General features: G+C 37.6%; 1 protein-coding gene across 1 annotated transcript in view; it reads left to right on the top strand.

Moving 5' to 3' along the window:
• Positions 1-17,656, top strand: part of TXLNB (taxilin beta) — a 49,941-nt gene that overhangs the window by 17,107 nt on the left and 15,178 nt on the right. Inside the window, exons 5-7 of the mRNA XM_072825609.1 lie at positions 7,115-7,309; positions 9,096-9,215; positions 12,431-12,505. Coding sequence (XP_072681710.1) covers positions 7,115-7,309; positions 9,096-9,215; positions 12,431-12,505 — 390 coding nt within the window. The remainder of the gene's footprint in view (positions 1-7,114; positions 7,310-9,095; positions 9,216-12,430; positions 12,506-17,656) is intronic.

Below are 17,656 nucleotides of genomic sequence, written 5' to 3'. Positions count from 1 at the left end.
GGATCACGCCAACTTCACTGTGTGGCCAGGGAAAAATTAAACAAGGTCATATACATAAGGTGCTACGTAGTACCTGACACAGAGCAGGCCCCCAGTAAAACATGTACCATCCCCCTTGCCTTTTTCTTGCCCCAGTTTGTCTTATTTTTTAGGGTAAGACTTAGTTCTACCCTGTAAAATACAAATTTGTAAAAATTCCACAGTTTTTGTATTATGATGAAATCTGCAGAACACAAGAAAAATTGACACAAAACTAAGTGACACAATACAGCAAGACTGAGAGCCAGAATGTCAACAGTCAGCTGAGAAAAGAAGCTACTTGAAAAAATACTGAAGCTCTTCAGACTTAATTATTCAATCTAAAAATAATAGACTGATCACTTCATTCAGTCTGCATGGGTCTCATTAATTATAGCAGAAGCCTGTAGCAGTGTGCCTAATTTGATTACACACAGACACTAGCTCCATTCAATCAATGAAGCAAGATGCAGGGCTCTCCAAGATAATACCGCCGGCATCCACAATCCCCTTTCCAGCTGAAGACCTTAAAGCTTTTGACAAACAATAATTAATTAGACACCAATATTCCAGTGAGATAGTTATTATTACATGTGTTTAAAAGGAAACATTTTAAGAAGCAGAGAGATTGATATCACTGCTGAGTTTGTACAACATAGCAGGGAAGAAAACTGGAAGAGAATCATGACTCTTATATTCCAGATTGGTTTTTGATATCTAGGAAATGGAAGGCCAGCGTGATGAGCTATAGCTCTCAAATTACAAGTTGTAGGAGAAGGGCTTCTGGCCTGGCATCCTTTCACTCATTGCACTAGGGACAATCAGAATTGCAGGTTAAACGGGGGCCCAGGATGAGAGCATTATTCTCAAGATACACATTCAAGCAAATAGCACTCTGTGTTTACATAAATCCTCTGGCTTTCAATAGTGTTATATGGTAATGAGCTAAAAATTAAATCAAAGATAGTGGAAAGTTTATCAACAAAGATATTTAAAGAATGGGATGGGGTACCTGGGTGGCTCAGTCAGTTAGGCGTCTGACTCTTGATTTTGGCTCAGGTCATGATCTCAGGGTTGTGAGATCCAGCCCCACGTGGGAGTGTAGAGCCCACTTAAGATTCTCTCTTCCCTGACCATCCCCTCTCTAAAATTAATTAATTGATTGATTAATTAATTAAAATAATAAATGGGGTGATGTTGCTTGGGCTTTTTGAGTAACATTCAAAGAAAATAATGGAAGTGGCAGGAGACCTATACGTATAGCCACACACCCTCACCAATGGCTTCCTGTTATGGACAATGAAGTTAAGTATCATTATTACACCAGGACTTGTGCTAAGAGCCTTAACACAACCTTGTGCTAGGGTTAATAGCTCCATTTTATTGATGACTAAACCGAGACTTGGCAATTCAAATCAATTGTCCAAGGTTATGCATATATTAAGTATCAAAATCATGCTTCAGATTCAAAATATTTTCTGAGTCTCCTTCTCCATTTTTCCTTGACCCATGGATTATTTAGAAGTGTTGCTTAATTTTTATAGCCCATTGAACATGGTCTATCTTGACAAACATACTATATGCACTTGGAAAGAATGTCTGTTTTTCAAATGTTAGGTGTAATTTTGCATAAGCAACAATTAGCTCTGGATCATTTATGTTTTTACTGAATTTTTGTCTGTTGTTCTATCTATGGCTGAGGAAATCTCCTAGTATAATTAAAAATCTCCTAGTATAATTTTGAAACTCTCTACTTCTTTTAATTATGTTAAATGTTTGCTTCACATATTTTGAAGCATTAATTTGACAAGTATACACATTTGTGATTGTTATATCTCCTTGATAAATTGTTTTATCACCATGACATGTCTTTCTGTAAAGATCTTATCTTGATGTTTACATTATCTGATATCAATAAAGCCCCTCCAGTTTTCTTACTCTTATTGTTTTCAGGGTATATCTCTTTCCGTCCTTATTTTCAAACTTGGACCTTTATATTTAAAGTGAGCCTCTTATAGACAGTATATAGTTGTACCTTGCTTCTATCATTCTTATAATATCTATCTTTTAAGAGTACTAGTCCATTAACTACAGTGAAATTATAAGTGTGGTTGGATATATTTCTACTATTCTATTATTTATTCATCATCTGCCATCCCTGTTGTCTGGTTCTCTATTCTTTTCCTACTTTCCTTTGGATTATTTGAATATTTTAAAAATTCCATTCTAATTTATTTCTTGGATTTTTAAGTATACTTCTTTGTACTTTCAGGGGTTGCTCTGTAATTACTTAAACATTCTTAGCTTTCTACAGTCTACCTGGAGTTAATACTGTATCACTTCATATAATGTGTAGAAACACTACAACTTAAATTGGTCCATTTAGTGATCCCCCTTCAAACTATAATTGTTATATGTATTACATTTACATACATGTATAAAGCCCATGAGGCCATGTTACAATTTCTACTTAAATGATAATATACATTTCTTTAACAATTAAAGGCAAAACTGTCTTCTTTATTTACCTAGATATTTATCATTTCTGACACTTTTTATTCCTCTAAAACTTCTACTTGCTGTCTGGTGTCATTCCCTTCAGTTTGGAGAACTTCCATTAGTATTTTTTATCATACAAGTCTGCAATTAATTCTCTTTTTTGTTGTTTGTGGGTTTTTTTTATCATTAAAATGTCTTTATTTTGCTTTTATTTTTGAAGGCTATAGTCATTGGATATAAAATTCTGGGTTGGCAAGGGTTTTTTTTATTTCTCTCTCTCTCTCAGCCTTTTATAGGTTCTGTATTGTGTAATCTAACCTTCACAATTTCTGATGAAAATCAACAATAATTTGAATTGCTGTTCCCCAGTTATGCAATATGCCATTTATCTCTGACTACTTTCAGGGTTTTTCTATTGATCTTTTGTATTCAGAATTTTGACTTCTTTATGCTTAGCTCCAGTTTTCCTCATATTTATCTTATTTAGGATTGACTGAGCTTCTTGTATCTGTAATTTCTGTCTTTCACCAATTTTGGTAAAGTTTCAACCATTTTTTTCAAGTATTTTTTATGTCTCATTCTTTCTCCTTTCCTTCTAAGATTCTAACTTCATGAGTGTTAAACCTTTTACTATTGTCCCACAGGTCCTTCAGCCTCTCATATGTTCTTCACCAATCCATTTTCTTCTATCTTCAGATTAGATCACTTATATTGATCTAGCTTCACATTCACTGATTTTTTTCTCTGTCATCTCCGTTTTGCTCTAAGTCCACTCCGTGATCTATAAATTTCATATATTATGACTTTTACTCCAGAATTTCCATTTCGTTCTTTCTTATAGATTTTTTCCTCTCTTGAGATTTCCTATATTTTCATTCGTTAAGATAATACTTTCCTTTATAATCATTAAGCATACTTATAATACCTGTTTTTAAATTCTTGTTTGCTAATTCTATCTCTGGTTCATTATGGAATAGGCCTCCTCTGATTACCTTTTCTTATAAGAATGGGTCACATTCTTCATATATCATATATATCAAGTCATTGTAAACTGTATCCTGGATGTTGCAGCTGTTGTGTTGTGGAGCATGTGGATTCTACTATACTCCTTGAGAATGTTGTTGCTATTGTTCTTTTTAACCAGGGATTTAACTTGATTAGAGTCAAACTGCAAATCCTCTCTCGGGGAGCAATTCAAGTTCAGTTCATTTCTTTTTTTCTTAACTAGGCTGCTTTGAGCCTGCCCTGAGCATGTGTGGTTCAGAGTCAGCCAAAGATTTGGGCAGAATGTATTACAGAATTTAGGGCTCTCTCGCTCTCTCTCTCTCCCTCATTTTTGGGGATCTCCCCACATCTTCCACTAGCTGTAGTTGTTCAGAACTCTCCATTCTTCACACCAGAAAAATAGTAGATAGGTTTTCTTTTTTCTTTTTTAAGTCTTTATTTTTTAAATTGTTATTTATTTATGATAGTCACACACAGAGAGAGAGAGAGGCAGAGACATAGGCAGAGGGAGAAGCAGGCCCCATGCACCGGGAGCCTGATGTGGGACTCGATCCCGGGTCTCCAGGATTGCGCCCTGAGCCAAAGGCAGGCGCTAAACCGCTGCGCCACCCAGGGATCCCTAGATAGGTTTTCTATGACCGTTTTACCTGTCCCATGCAGCTGCTAATTTCAGTCTTCACCCAAGATAAAAGCTGAAGAAGGACAGAGAGAGAGAAACTTACAGTATATCATTCCCTTTTTACAGGTGTCAACTTCCCTATAGCATCTGTCTGACCTCCAGTTCTCCAGTGTTTTTAAGTAGTGGTTTCTTGCATTTTGTCCAGACCTCATACTTGTTATCTGTAGAAGGGTCAAAGTGATATGAGTTTCCTTGGTCATACTAGTAAAACAACATAAGTATATCTGCTACTAAAATGCATGTGCTAGGAGCTTGGGAAGATACAGAAAAAGAATGCATGCCAGGCTCTTCCACCAAAAAACTCTTAACTATCACTATTCTTTATTAAAATTGATTCTTTAGGAGATCCCTGGGTGGCTCAGCAGTTTAGCACCTGCCTTCAGCCCAGGGCATGATCCTGGAGTCCTGGGATCAAGTCCCACATTGGGCTCCCTGCATGGAGCCTGCTTCTCCCTCTGCCTGTGTCTTTGCCTCCCTCTTTCTCTCTGTGTCTTTCATGAATAAATAAATAAAATCTTTAAAAATAAAATAAAATAAAATTGATTCTTTAGTGAGTCAAAAAAGAACCCACAAAAGATCACAATTTAGGGTAATCTAGAAAAAGACCAGTGAACGTATGAGACATGGATTTATTTCAAAAAAATACTCATATATTTGAAGCACTAAATGTGAACTTCAAACTATACTGAAAAAGAACTTTCCAGTAAGAGATGGGTGTTTCAGGGAACATGATTTTAGTAAATGAATAAGTAGGATTTGTTATCAGAATGTCACAGAATTTTAACATGGAAAGGATTATAAGACTCATCTAGTCCAAGTTACTCATGTTTGTATGTAAATTAATAATTTGTTGATTAATTGAATTAATATTTACTGAATACTTATGAATCGCCTGCCAGGCCCAGCACCAGTTCTAAGATACATATTGCTGCTTGCAAAGTCTCTTTTCTTAGTTATTTCATACTTTACTTTTCAATCTTATTTGCATTATTAATTTTGACTTTGAACAATGTGCTTGATAAGGAAAATTTGTTCTCTGACATCATCCAAATGATTGCAAATTTTTTACCAATAGAACCAAGTTTTATAAGATTTTGCTAGATTTATTTTTCCCTCATTGATAAACAATGTGCTGTAAAATGCAAAATGCTACTTTGTGGGTCAGGATTCAGTGCTGTAATGTTTTGACCTGTGTTTAAACCATCCTAACACCCACACCTTCTTTCTGTACCCAGTTGCCAGTGATAAGCTCAAACTTGCTGAGTATCATGGGATGGTTCTTTCATTTATCATTCATTCATGGATGGAATAGTTATAAATGCAAATGGCATTCAGATCATGGTCTGTAGGTCTACAGCTAGGAACCTGTTGACTTCTAAGCTAAGCTGGAGCAGTAAGGAGACAATCACTATTATATAGATATTCAGTGACTCTTGGCAGATGGCTATAGTCATTCTTAGTGAAATATATATAGTAAGAGCATACAAAGAGCAGAGAAATATAATATCTCAGTTAATGTCCTCAGATTAGGAAGTGATATTTCCTACAATACCCCTAAGAAGGTGTCACCAAATAAATGTTTTATGACTTAATTATGATTCAGATATCAGGAGTTCTATCGGAGTTGGAGAATATGTTAATATTGTAGAGGAAAGAAGATACCTAATGATAACTTAAAATATTTTCAGAGCATAATTCTTAGCATCAGTTTTTATTTTGATCACATAATTTTACTACCATAATAAGGATTTGAACAATTACTTCTATTTAAATCATTTTTTCTTTTTAAAAATCCTGTTACATAATTCGATCACAGGAGGCAACTAAATGCAGTATAATTTTACTTGCCAACCATGAAGCAAGCTTTCATAATAACAATTAATCAGAACTGAAAGGCATCCTAAAATGTCTATATCATTTTTCAGCAGCGTCTCTATCTTTGGTATGATATAGCAAGATTAAACCCTTTGATTCTAAAAGAATGAGAGGCATCATCACAAAGCAAATACTTCTCAATATAGATATGGGGGAAATTTGGGCACATTGTTAGTAGTTAGCAATGAAAGGAGAGTTTTGATTTGGGAGAAAAGAGAACAGAAATGATATAAAAGTTAATTTCCAATTCTTGAATGTTAACAAAGCAAAAGAGGGAGAAATTAGACGTTTATTTGAGAGTTAAAGAAAATTTGAAACTTAAAATCGCTTTCAGATTCAAAATTTATATTGAACATTTCAATTACCCTATGTGACACATGGGCTGATTGTTCTTTCAGAAATAAAACACCCAGCAAATTTTCTAAGATTTATTTTTACATTCTTGAATTGCTATAATTGATCTATAACTATCTTTGTTTCCTTTACAAGCTTGCTGATGAAAGTTTTCCTTACTAAGAAAAAGTTTATATTGTGATCACTTATATTTACAAAACTGGGTAATACAATTATGTGGTTAACATGCCCTAGTTCTTTTATAGAGGAATATAAGATCTATTATTCTTTTTTCTGTACCAAACCAAGGAAACACAGGATCTGTCTCATCAATCAGTAAAGCTGAGTGGCCTTTTTTCCAGGCCACAGCCAAGAGATCAAAACCCTGTTACTGCATGTTTGTTAGAAATTGCTACAGTTTATGCACTCAGTCAGAGACCCGTCATCTTTAAAACAAGCCTATTCATCACTAACTATCCATTTCAAGGCCTTCATTGCACCTGCTCCGAGTAACCATGTATTTACAACTGAAACCTTTGCTCATACATTTATTTTGGGGCTGAGAAAGGTTGGCTCCAGAGAACTGAGGAAAAAAATCCTACTTAACCCTGCACACTAATCTCCTTTCCTTTACCTAACCCTGAGTTCTATAAACCCAGATGCATGTAAGCCAGCCTAACAAAAGACTTTGCTTTTTATCCACAGGAGGAAACCCTTCAGCGAGCACGTGAGGAAGAAGAGAAGAGGAAGGAGATCACCAGTCACTTTCAGACCACTCTGACAGATATCCAGGCACAGATTGAACAGCAGAGTGAGCGAAATATGAAGCTGTGTCAGGAGAACACAGAGCTTGCAGAGAAACTGAAAAGCATCATTGATCAGTATGAGCTCAGAGAGGAGGTGAGAACCACATCAAACAACTTAGGGGCACTATAAATAGATTCAGATCTGGGCTGTGAAGATGGAGGACGTGGTTAGTAAGAAAGTTATGGCCAGCCCTCTCAATTGATTAATATTTAGAATTGGATTTCTTTTACTAGCCAAAATAAAAACAGGTGGTGTTGCAAAATACCTGGCTGAAAGCCATATGGGGTTTCTTCAAAACTGGAATCATTGCAAAGCAAAGGTAATAAATAGGAAGTAGGAGGCCATGAGCACAGTTATCCCTGAAAATAGTATTTCTCAGCTTTTTAAAAATACTCTCTACAGAGCCAAGAAATATCTCACAGATTCCCTCTTAAGAATTATCATGTCATCTGAATGAATCTGCATTCTTTATCCCCCTCAAGCCAATAAGAGTACTAAAAATTAATTCTAATATTCTTGGTATTAGTTATTCAGTTTGTGCCAGGAAAGGTGCTGAGTACTGTACTTTGCATGCAATGTCATTTCATTGTCTCAACAAGCTTATGCACTAGACAATACTTTCTTATCCACGTTACATGGATGGGAAGCAGAGCCTGAGATTAAAGCACTTATCTGCAGTCACAAAAGCCAAAAGAGTTTTGCTTTCAATAGTTTACATTAGGGAGACTATGGGGACCTTTTATTATTCCAAAACTATACTTTAATATTTAATATATTTTTAAGACTCCAGAAGCCCTCTCAGGATTTTTATGTCATGTTATTTTCCCCATCCTACCCATATTTTAAATGTCTGCCTTAAATATCACATAGCAATCACAGTGGCTGTGTTGGCAACATGCTAAGATTTTATTAAGAGAAAAACTGAGCACACCAAAGCAGCAGTTAGGTAAATCAAGAAACCCCTCACAATAAGCCAAAATGCTATGCTACCATTTTATCCTGTCACCAAGATCAGTCCTACTCCAGAAGATAGGTTCAGGCAAAAGCAAAAGGGAAGAAGCTTAAAAACAAAATGTCCATACTCTACAGAGAGATCACAGGTAAGAATGGCCTGGTAGACCAGTAGTACATTCTTGGGATTGGTTCTGGATAAGCTCCCAGGCTGGAAATCCATAGGTCTTCTTGCCACTGGCACCTACTAGTGACCAAGAAATGATCTGCACTGAAATAGAATTAGAAGCTTCTCTTCACCAAGCTAGTTGAAAGGTCAGAAGATATAGGGGAAGCAGTAGCACGTTTGCTATTAATTCATCTGTGACCTTTGGCCTTGTCTTGCCCATCAGAGCAAGAGTTGAAGTGGGTGGGAGGGCTCCCCCCTAAGTGCCAGGCCCTGGGCCATGCTAGTCCTCCAGAGCTGCCTCACAACCTTTGAGACAAGAATGTGGAAGAGAATTCACTGGAATAAATTGTGATTAAAAGCAATTTTATATTCATAGTAATCATCAAAATACTGAGCAATTGTGCAATAGCCCTCCCAATATGCATCAGTTTGCCATCTAGCATAATAAGTAGCATCATATCTGTAGTTACTAAGTTTAGAAAAATAATGTTGAGATCTTGTAGAGCTCACATTACTGAACTCTGGACCCTCTACCTTTTGCAGCCATCTTTGTGTAGTGCAAAATGCAGGGGACTCCACCAATTTGTGACTTTTTTACAAAGCCATAAGTGATGCCAATGTATTTATTCCCTACCCCCCCCCCCACCTTTTCTTTAAATCTTAAAACCTGGAGAACATATATGTCAATATTACTTTTTATTATATTTCTCAGCACCGGTAGTAAGTCAAGCCTGATCTGTGCAATTTATTTTCCCTTAGCATCTGGACAAAATATTTAAACACAGAGAACTGCAACAGAAGCTGGTGGATGCAAAGCTCGAACAGGCACAAGAGATGATGAAGGAAGCCGAGGAGCGACACAAACGTGAAAAGGAATATGTACTTATCATTTTAGTCAGTGTGCTTGTCTGGTCTGCCTGGGGGTCAGAGAACCCCAAGAAAGCTGGTTTTGATTGTAGTCACAGAGCACTAGACAGATGGAGAGAGCCCGAGCTTCCCTAGAGAACTACACTGGCCAGCCAGTAGAAGGCATTATACCTACACAGTTTTTTTATATAAAATAGTCACACATCTGTTCAACAAATCTTTTTCAAGCACCTGCCATATGCTAAGCATCGTTCTAGGGGCTGGGTACAGCAGTGAACAAGACCAAGAAGACCATGTCCCAGCACAGAGAGCAGAATCTAAGAAAAGACAGGCAAGGGACACCTGGGTGGCTCAGCAGTTGAGGGTTTGCCTTTAGCTCAGGGTGTGATCTTGGGATCCTGGGATGGAGTCCTGCATCGGGCTCCCTGCGGGGAGCCTGCTTCTCCCTCTGCCTGTGTCTCTGCCTCTCTCTCTCTGTGTCTCCCATGAGTAAATAAATAAAATCTTTAAAAAAGAAAAGAAAAGATAGGCAATAAGCAAGCAAGGAGGAAAATTTCAGATAATAATCAGTGCTACTAGGGAAATAAGGAGGAATTGAAAAGAAGAAGAGCAGAAGGACGGGGCAGACTGTATGTAGCCTGGGGGACCAGGAAGCCTTCTGGAAGGGAGGATGCTTGAGCTGCGCCCTGCCTCACGAGAAAGAGGTGGCCTCCGGCAGTAGTGTGAATAGCAGCAACAAAAGCCCTCAAAATAAGAAATAAAACATTTAATTATACAGAACCCAAGAAAATAGCTATTCCACTGTTGGTGTAATTACTCTCTTAGGCAAAGTATTTAGGATATCAGTACCTTTGATATATAACATATGAGACATGACAGAAGGATAACTAGACAAAGCTTCACTTGAAAAAGACTAGGGGTGGTTTTGAGGTGACCCAGCCTTAGCAAGAAACTCGTGTGCTGCCCTATTTTCTACCCTGGTTTAGCAAAATAGCAGATTTGAGTCCAAAAATATACCGCCCTCAGTTCTTCAGAGCTAGCCACCGGCCTGGGTTCCAGCTCTGATGCTTCTTTTTGAAAGTGATGAAATAATCAAGTGAGAGCGGGAAAGTTTCTTCATCCCAAGCAGAACATGCAGCCGCCTTCCTCCATCACGGTCAGGGAACTGGGTTCCTCAGCCTGCTCTGTGAAGCAGGGGCTCAGAGGGCCAGAGGGGACCCTGCAGGTCCTGTACCCCACAGCTGCCTCAGACCTCCAGAAGGATGCGTTGATTGTACTTCTATAACAATTAGCCTTCACTGCTCACTGGGAGGCGTTGAGGAACAGATAATTCACTTTACAAATGGAGAATTTGAACCGTGAGAAAAAGATAAACTAGGATTAGAAAGACAATGCTTCCAAGTTTTTAAAAATAACTTTATTATTGTTTTTTGTTCTAATTACCAAAAGTGGACATTTTTAAAAACAGGAGTAAAGAAAAAGGAAATCTAAATCAGCTTATCTTCAAATACACTAGAAACTTCTTAAACTGATGGCCACCTAATTGACTAGCTATGATGTCCATGATGTCCACCATTCTCTCTGTCAACACACTAACAGATGCCTATAGCAAGTTGAATCCTGTAGTTAGACAGCCACTTGAGTTCCTACACATGGGTTCCCAAGATAAGTAAGAAGGCACTGACCAAAAATTAGCTCTTTGCTCCCAAAGTTATTCTTGCTTTTGTATTATGAAAACCAACAGAATGACACAGAAATGGATGAAATGTAAGTGCGAAAAGAAAGAGTTGTTTCTATGAAAACTAAGCTTAATGCTTTGAAAGACTAAATGTAGGCAAATAGCACAAACAATTGTCAAGTTAGATGGGAGTAGCTATAAAAGACAGAGAGAAAGCTTTACAATTCCAAAGAATGATCCAATCAAGCTTCTTCACAAATATCTTTAGGGCTGTAGGTTCTAGTACTATTGTTTAAAAAAGTAAAAAAAAAAAAAAAAAAAAAAAATATATATATATATATATATATATATATATATAAATTTTAAATGGCACATTATGGACATAATTTTTACAAAAACAAAACAAAATATATAAGAAACTCCTCTGAAGTCCAATTAGAAGACCTATATCCAAAACAAAGAGCATAGCTCTCTATCAAAACTAACAAATAAAAAATAAAAATAAAAATAAACTAATAAATAAACATACATCTTAAGTTAAAATAATATATTTTATTATTTTTAAAGATTGATTTATTGGAAAGAGAGGGAGAGACAGAGAGAGCACAAGTAAGGGAAGGGGCAGAGGGAGAGGTAGAAGGAGGAAGCAGACTCACTACTGAGTGTGAAGCCCAACACAGGACTCAGTCTCATGACCCTGAGGTTGTGACCTGAGCCAAAATCAAGAATCAGATGCTTAACAGACTAAGTCAATGAGGCACCCCCAAAATAACATGTTTTACATATATTTGTGTCACTTTTATGCCTAGAATAACTTTTTCAATGTAACCTATCAGCTCCCAGTTATGACTGTCTTTGATATAAGGGCCTTGGTTGTACTCGAAAGGCTGTCTTGTGGAAGCGGGATAAGACTTATTTCATAAATATTCTACAAGATTTGGAATAATAGGTCAAATTTCTAACCCAGTGTTTCTCAAAATGTAATCCAAGGAACACCAACATCCAAACTATCTTGGGTATTTGCTCTCACTATAGACTTTAACCACACCCTACACTTCCTAGTTTACATTCTTTGACATTCTTTGAGAGGGATCTACATTTTAACATGCTGCCTAGCAGATTCTGATGCATGTTATGGTGGAGAACTGTGGTCTAGGAGAATAACTTTGAGTTTAATATAAAGGAACAGTTGTTCACAACAGTGATCCAGGTGGGGGTGCTCTGGAGATGTCCAAGCAGAGGCTGAATGATGGTTGAGCAGGACTGCTAGAGAATGTTCCAGAATTTGGTGGGAGGTTAAATTTTGCATGATTCATGCTTGAGTTAGAGATTATTTTTCTCTTTTTTTTTTTAACCATGAGAACCACAAACTTTTAGTGGAGAATCCAACTGTTCAGACTAGCTGCTTTCTTAGATATTTTGCAAAGTTCCCTAAAACTTACTTAAGAGGGTTAACCAGCAAGTTATTAAGTTTTATACACAAATTATCACCAAATGGTGATGTAAAGGACAATTTGACAGTCTCTCCATGCATTCTTTCTTCTCACAGTTGCTGAACCAGGCAGCAGAGTGGAAACTTCAGGCCAAAGTACTGAAGGAACAAGAGACAGTCCTGCAGGCTCAGGTGAAGTGGGGGAGACAACAGTGCATGAGGTGTACTCTCCTTGCTGTCCCCACATAAAGGGGCTGTGAACCAAAGATAGTCTGCACCAGGATTTATGTGTCACTGGGGGGCAGGAATTAGAAATGAACACTAACTTCATACTTATGATTTTAAAGTAAAAAGAAAAGCACAGTATTATATCTAAGAAAAATAAATTCTCCACAACAACATCCAGTCAAAAGGTTTGTTGACATATCAATGGGGGCCCTGAAATGGTTCACTAGAATAAGCTGGGGTCCAGATTCATGCCTGTCCATAATATGTCTTCTTTCTCTCCTCCCCATTACCCTATTTAAGTAAGAATAAAATGGCAACTGGTCAGATGCACCATACAGAAACTGTCAATACTGAAAATATCTGTACTGGTTTGATATCATTTATAACAAAGGAAATTAGAAAAATTAAGTCAGTACCTAAGTTTTTGTGCTATCATAGGTTGTCCTTGTCAGTGGTTAATGACTAGAGACGACAGACAAGTAGGGCACAATTTTGATTTGGCTCCGTGATGTTATGTGCGTGTTCTGATGAGTCTATAAGAATTCATAATTCAGACTCAAAGCCTCAGGCAACAGATGACTCTATCCCTCTTTCCCGTGCCCTTGTGGCCCTGCCCCTTCTGGGAAAGGTTCCCTGTCATATTCCAGGTGAAGCACCCTAAGGCTGAGCTGTAGAGAAGCACTAGCACCCCAGCTGGGAGAAATGTCCTAGTGAGAGAAGGACTATAAAGTCACACAGAACAAATAAATTCACAGAAGTTGAGGAAGTCAGAAGGCTTCCAAGCTGGGCAGTGTTAATTTAAGATCTGAGTAATTCACTTGTAAATGTTGATGTGCTGACTGCTATACACTTATTCACTCTAAAAAACAAAAGCAAAAAACTTGTCATTACATGAATAAACAAGTTCAATGAATACTTCTTCATTTTAAAGAAGCAAATAAGAAACTTAAAATCACAAGTTATATCACTGCAGACAAAGACACAGATAACATTTTTATATCTAACCTTCCTAAAGCAGACTTTTCCAGTGTGAACCAAATGCAATGAGAGAGTCATGTATTCAGCTAGCATCAGAATGTAGGCCTTTAAAGACCTGTGGAATAAAACATAAAGGTGTGACCCAACTTCCCACCTATACCCCCTCAAATTTGAAAAAGCATCTACCAGGGGTTTTAGACTTGCCCAGGTTTCTCATTTGTCCATCAATACTGGACTGAGTCCAGGGACCAGGGTCAGAGTCCTGGCTCTGCTGCTCAGAATTTATCTAACCCTGTGCAATTCATCTGAACCTCCTTATACCTAAATCTCCTTGACTGTAAAATAAGGATACCATAATGTATCACAAGCTTTGGAGTTCTCCGATCTCTGGGAGACTTTACTATTCAGTATTCAGTATTCCCAAAACATAACAGCATACAAGGCAGCAGCTACTATCTAAAATACAGTTGTTTTTGACATTATGACAGCTCTCCTTCAGAGCTATGGATGGTAACTGTTCATATGTTTGGTTAAGTTTATAAAAAGAAAATGAGTTAATGAACATGTAATATATGCAGTTTGCTTTCAAATTATGCACTCAGAGCACTTAGCTCCATGCCTGACCCATAATAAGCATAATTATTTCAACCAATATTTATTGAGCACCTACTTAGTCCTAGGCAAGGTTATAGGCGTTGAAGATATACTAATCAGTAAGAGAATCAAAAATCTCTGCCTAATTAAATTCACAATCTAGTGATAACAACAACATTGATAAAAAATGCTAACAATTAGTTGTATGAACCTATATCACTATTATTTCATAGGTGAGGATCTATATAAGGATATACGAGACAAAAGGAGTCTTATTTGCAAAAAAAATTAAGAGCCACTGGAAAAGATGATCTGAAGACCCTGTCAGCTCTAGTTCTTGAATGCAGAGAATTTCCAGAATTGAAGCCGTGTGGTCCTAAGCTGGGTTAACCTTGCCTTCTCCTCTATTGTTTTGTTTTCCGTGGTGTATGGCTCTTGGCAAGGACCCCTCCCCACCTTGTCTGTCTCTTGTCTTCAGGCACTTTCTAAAACTCCAGGAATAACTTAATCTTCAAGAAGAATATAAAGGCCCCCAAAACCTATAAGTAATCATGTTTAAAGTTTCTCTTGAAAAGTAGCAACATTTTATTTTTAAAACCTTTAAACTTTGAGAAACACAATCTATCACAGGTTAGTTGGCATAGCACTTGAACACTTCCTTTGGTTTCACAATCTTTAAAGGACAGGGGTGGTAGGAGGCAGAGGTCTTAAGTCCCCATTTCTACAATCTGAGCAAGGTAAATAACAAGGACAAATTGTGTTTTACTAGACGAAGTCACTTTCAGCCATAAGACAACAGCTTGCCAGTTTGGGACATGGTTTTCACTTAGGGAAGAGATGTCTGGCTTTCAATTATATGAACCAAGGCAGCAGAGTAAATGACAGAAATGATCAATGGGATACAATTGTCACTACAAATAGAGTATTCATTGGATCGATACGGATGAAGATGGTAGATGTGGAAAGCCAGCAATCCTAACAACGCAGCCACAAAAACAAAACAAAACAAAACAAAACAAAAAAACAGCCCAAGGGTTAAAGATCATTGAGTAAATTGTTAAAGACAGTAATCAGAGCTTTTAAACTCAAAAGTCCTCACCTTCCATATAGATGATGAGAGGAGATTACTCTGCAACTATTATTATTGAACTTGTTCCCAAACCAAATCTCGTAAGTTTGCTAGGCGAATTCCTGGACATGCTTCTGTTTCCTATATGCTATGAATGTTTGTAATTCAAATTCAGTGCTCTATTCAAAGAATGTGAGTGTCGCTCACCCACTTACCAATGAAAATGTTGAGGCAATTGTTGTTATTACTAACCCTAGAAGAGTTTGTTTCTATTTCTGCCTCTGGCAGGAGCACTGTGGATGACCTCTGAATGTCCCTTCCATGCTTCTCTGAAATCCCAAAATAAGAGCAGGAATATGACACATGAAACCAAACAGGCATCATGTCAGCATAATAGTGAGAAAGGAACATATTAGCAAACAAATATCCATAAAATAACAGGAAGTGTCTATTTTTAAGTAGTATAAGTAAAGAGAGAGTTGGTTACCTCAGAAAAGTTATAATCCACACAGATTTTGCCACCTACAGCAAAGAGGTCAAATAGGAAGAAAAGCTGAGTACGAAAAACAGTTCTAGAAGGGAAATGGGGAGTTAACTGGTTCATAGGTGTCGAGTTTCAGTTTTGCAAGATGAAATAGTTCTTGAGATTGGTTACACAACAATGTGACTATAGTTAACAGTATCGAACTGCACACTTAAAGTAGTTGAGACGGCAAATCTTATATTATATGTATTTACCCTAATTAAAAAGAAAAAAAAAAGTTGAGGGAATTAAAAAACAGGCACTAAAAAAAGGCCAGGAGAAGTGGTAATGAAATGAGACACTACTTCCTGGCACGCTGGGTGTGTCTGCCTTGTCCATGCCACAAGAAAACATGAGGAAGGGAAACAAAATCTGCCCAACCTATACACCCAAAAGAGCATTTTGCCCAAAGGAAGGGGAGAAGCTGACCAAGGTGGGTGTGGTTGTTCCTTGCTGATACTGTCAAGCAAGGAACAGTGCCTGTGCACACTCCTGCTCTCCTGTCTGCAGCCTGCAACTATAGGGCTGCAAGAGTGGGTTTGGGAGAACCTACTCAGGAGGCCAGAGTATCTACCACTCTCCTGTAACTCTGCAGGAATTACTGAGAAGTGAGGAAAAGAAAGGAGAGAAAGTCAGAAAAAGAAGCTTAACAGGAGATGTGACCAAGAATGCCAATAAACGGATTTTGTGATAGAATGTGAAGAGGATCAGCCCAGAGTTTCAGTTCTCACCCTAGACCATTAGATCATGTGCAGTATAGGTAGCCAGACCTATAGAAGCTTATCCTCGGATTAACAGGCTTAACCTACTCATGGGCCCTGAAATCAATTCAGTGGATTCCAGCCAGTACCTTGAAAAAAATGAAATGGAATTAAATAGAATATGTCAAGAGTACTTTGCACATAAGGAGTTAATGAGTAAGGATTATCTTATGCACTGTGTGTGTTTGTGTGTGTGTGTGTGTGTGTGCAAAACCCTAGAGTACCTTCCTGGTTATGAATTCCCCAATGCCCCTTTACTCAGTCTTCTTTAATCTGTGTGCCAAGGAATCACAGGAAACAAATTTTAGGCCACCAGAGTTGTTCCAAGCTCTGTCACATATTCACAGAGCTAAGGGATGATTCCAAGATGATGGCCAGCCATTGTTTGACTTTTCTTTGGAAAATCTATCCTGTGAAAGTGTTTTGTGTTAATTATTTTGTTGTTCTTGTTTAGTGCAGTAAAATCTCTGCCATTCTAAAACATTTCAGAATAAGCCATTCTGGATAAGCAGATTTTCTGGGTTCTAGGGCTTGTTTGATTCCCATACTCTACCTCTCACTCCCAAGACTGAGAAGTCTCCAGAAAAAGAACCCTCCAGAAAGCAGAACTCTGCTTTCAAAATGACAGTGTCACAGGTACCCCCAGCTAGTCATTTGGTGCTCATTTGAAGAGTTGGAGCAGTTCCAGGCAGTCAACAGTACTAAACACTCATTTGAAAATGCAGGCTTTACTAACATGTATCATCCATATTAAATTTCCACTCACTCAAAGCATGCTATTCTAAAATCATTTTCGAAAGCAAGATTTTATTATTGCATTACTTTCACTAGCAACACACTTTCCTTCTCTGTCTTGCTTTATTCCTACCTCAAACTCAAGCCTTGGAATAAGGATATAGATAGGGGTGAGCCACACATTTGCCAGTGTTAACCCATATGATGTTTTGTATTGTGTGCACATTAGAAAGGGCATTCCTTCCTTGAGACTCATTCTTTCCATCTGTAGAAAATTGGTATGATTTTGCTGAAAAAGGGCATTTAACTGCTTTTGGCTAAAACACTGTATTCATAAACATACAAAAGCAAATTGACCAAAATGCAAATAGCTGTTGCTTAGTGTGGCACAAGCTATATAACGGCGGCCACCCATGTCTGGTCCACCTTTCATACCACTTCTTTTCATCTGTCTA

Source organism: Canis lupus, chromosome 1, assembly GCF_048164855.1.
Source record: "Canis lupus baileyi chromosome 1, mCanLup2.hap1, whole genome shotgun sequence".
Taxonomy (NCBI): Eukaryota; Metazoa; Chordata; class Mammalia; order Carnivora; family Canidae; genus Canis; species Canis lupus.
Note: the sequence above shows the minus strand (reverse complement) of the source record. Positions and strands in the feature narration are given on the sequence as shown.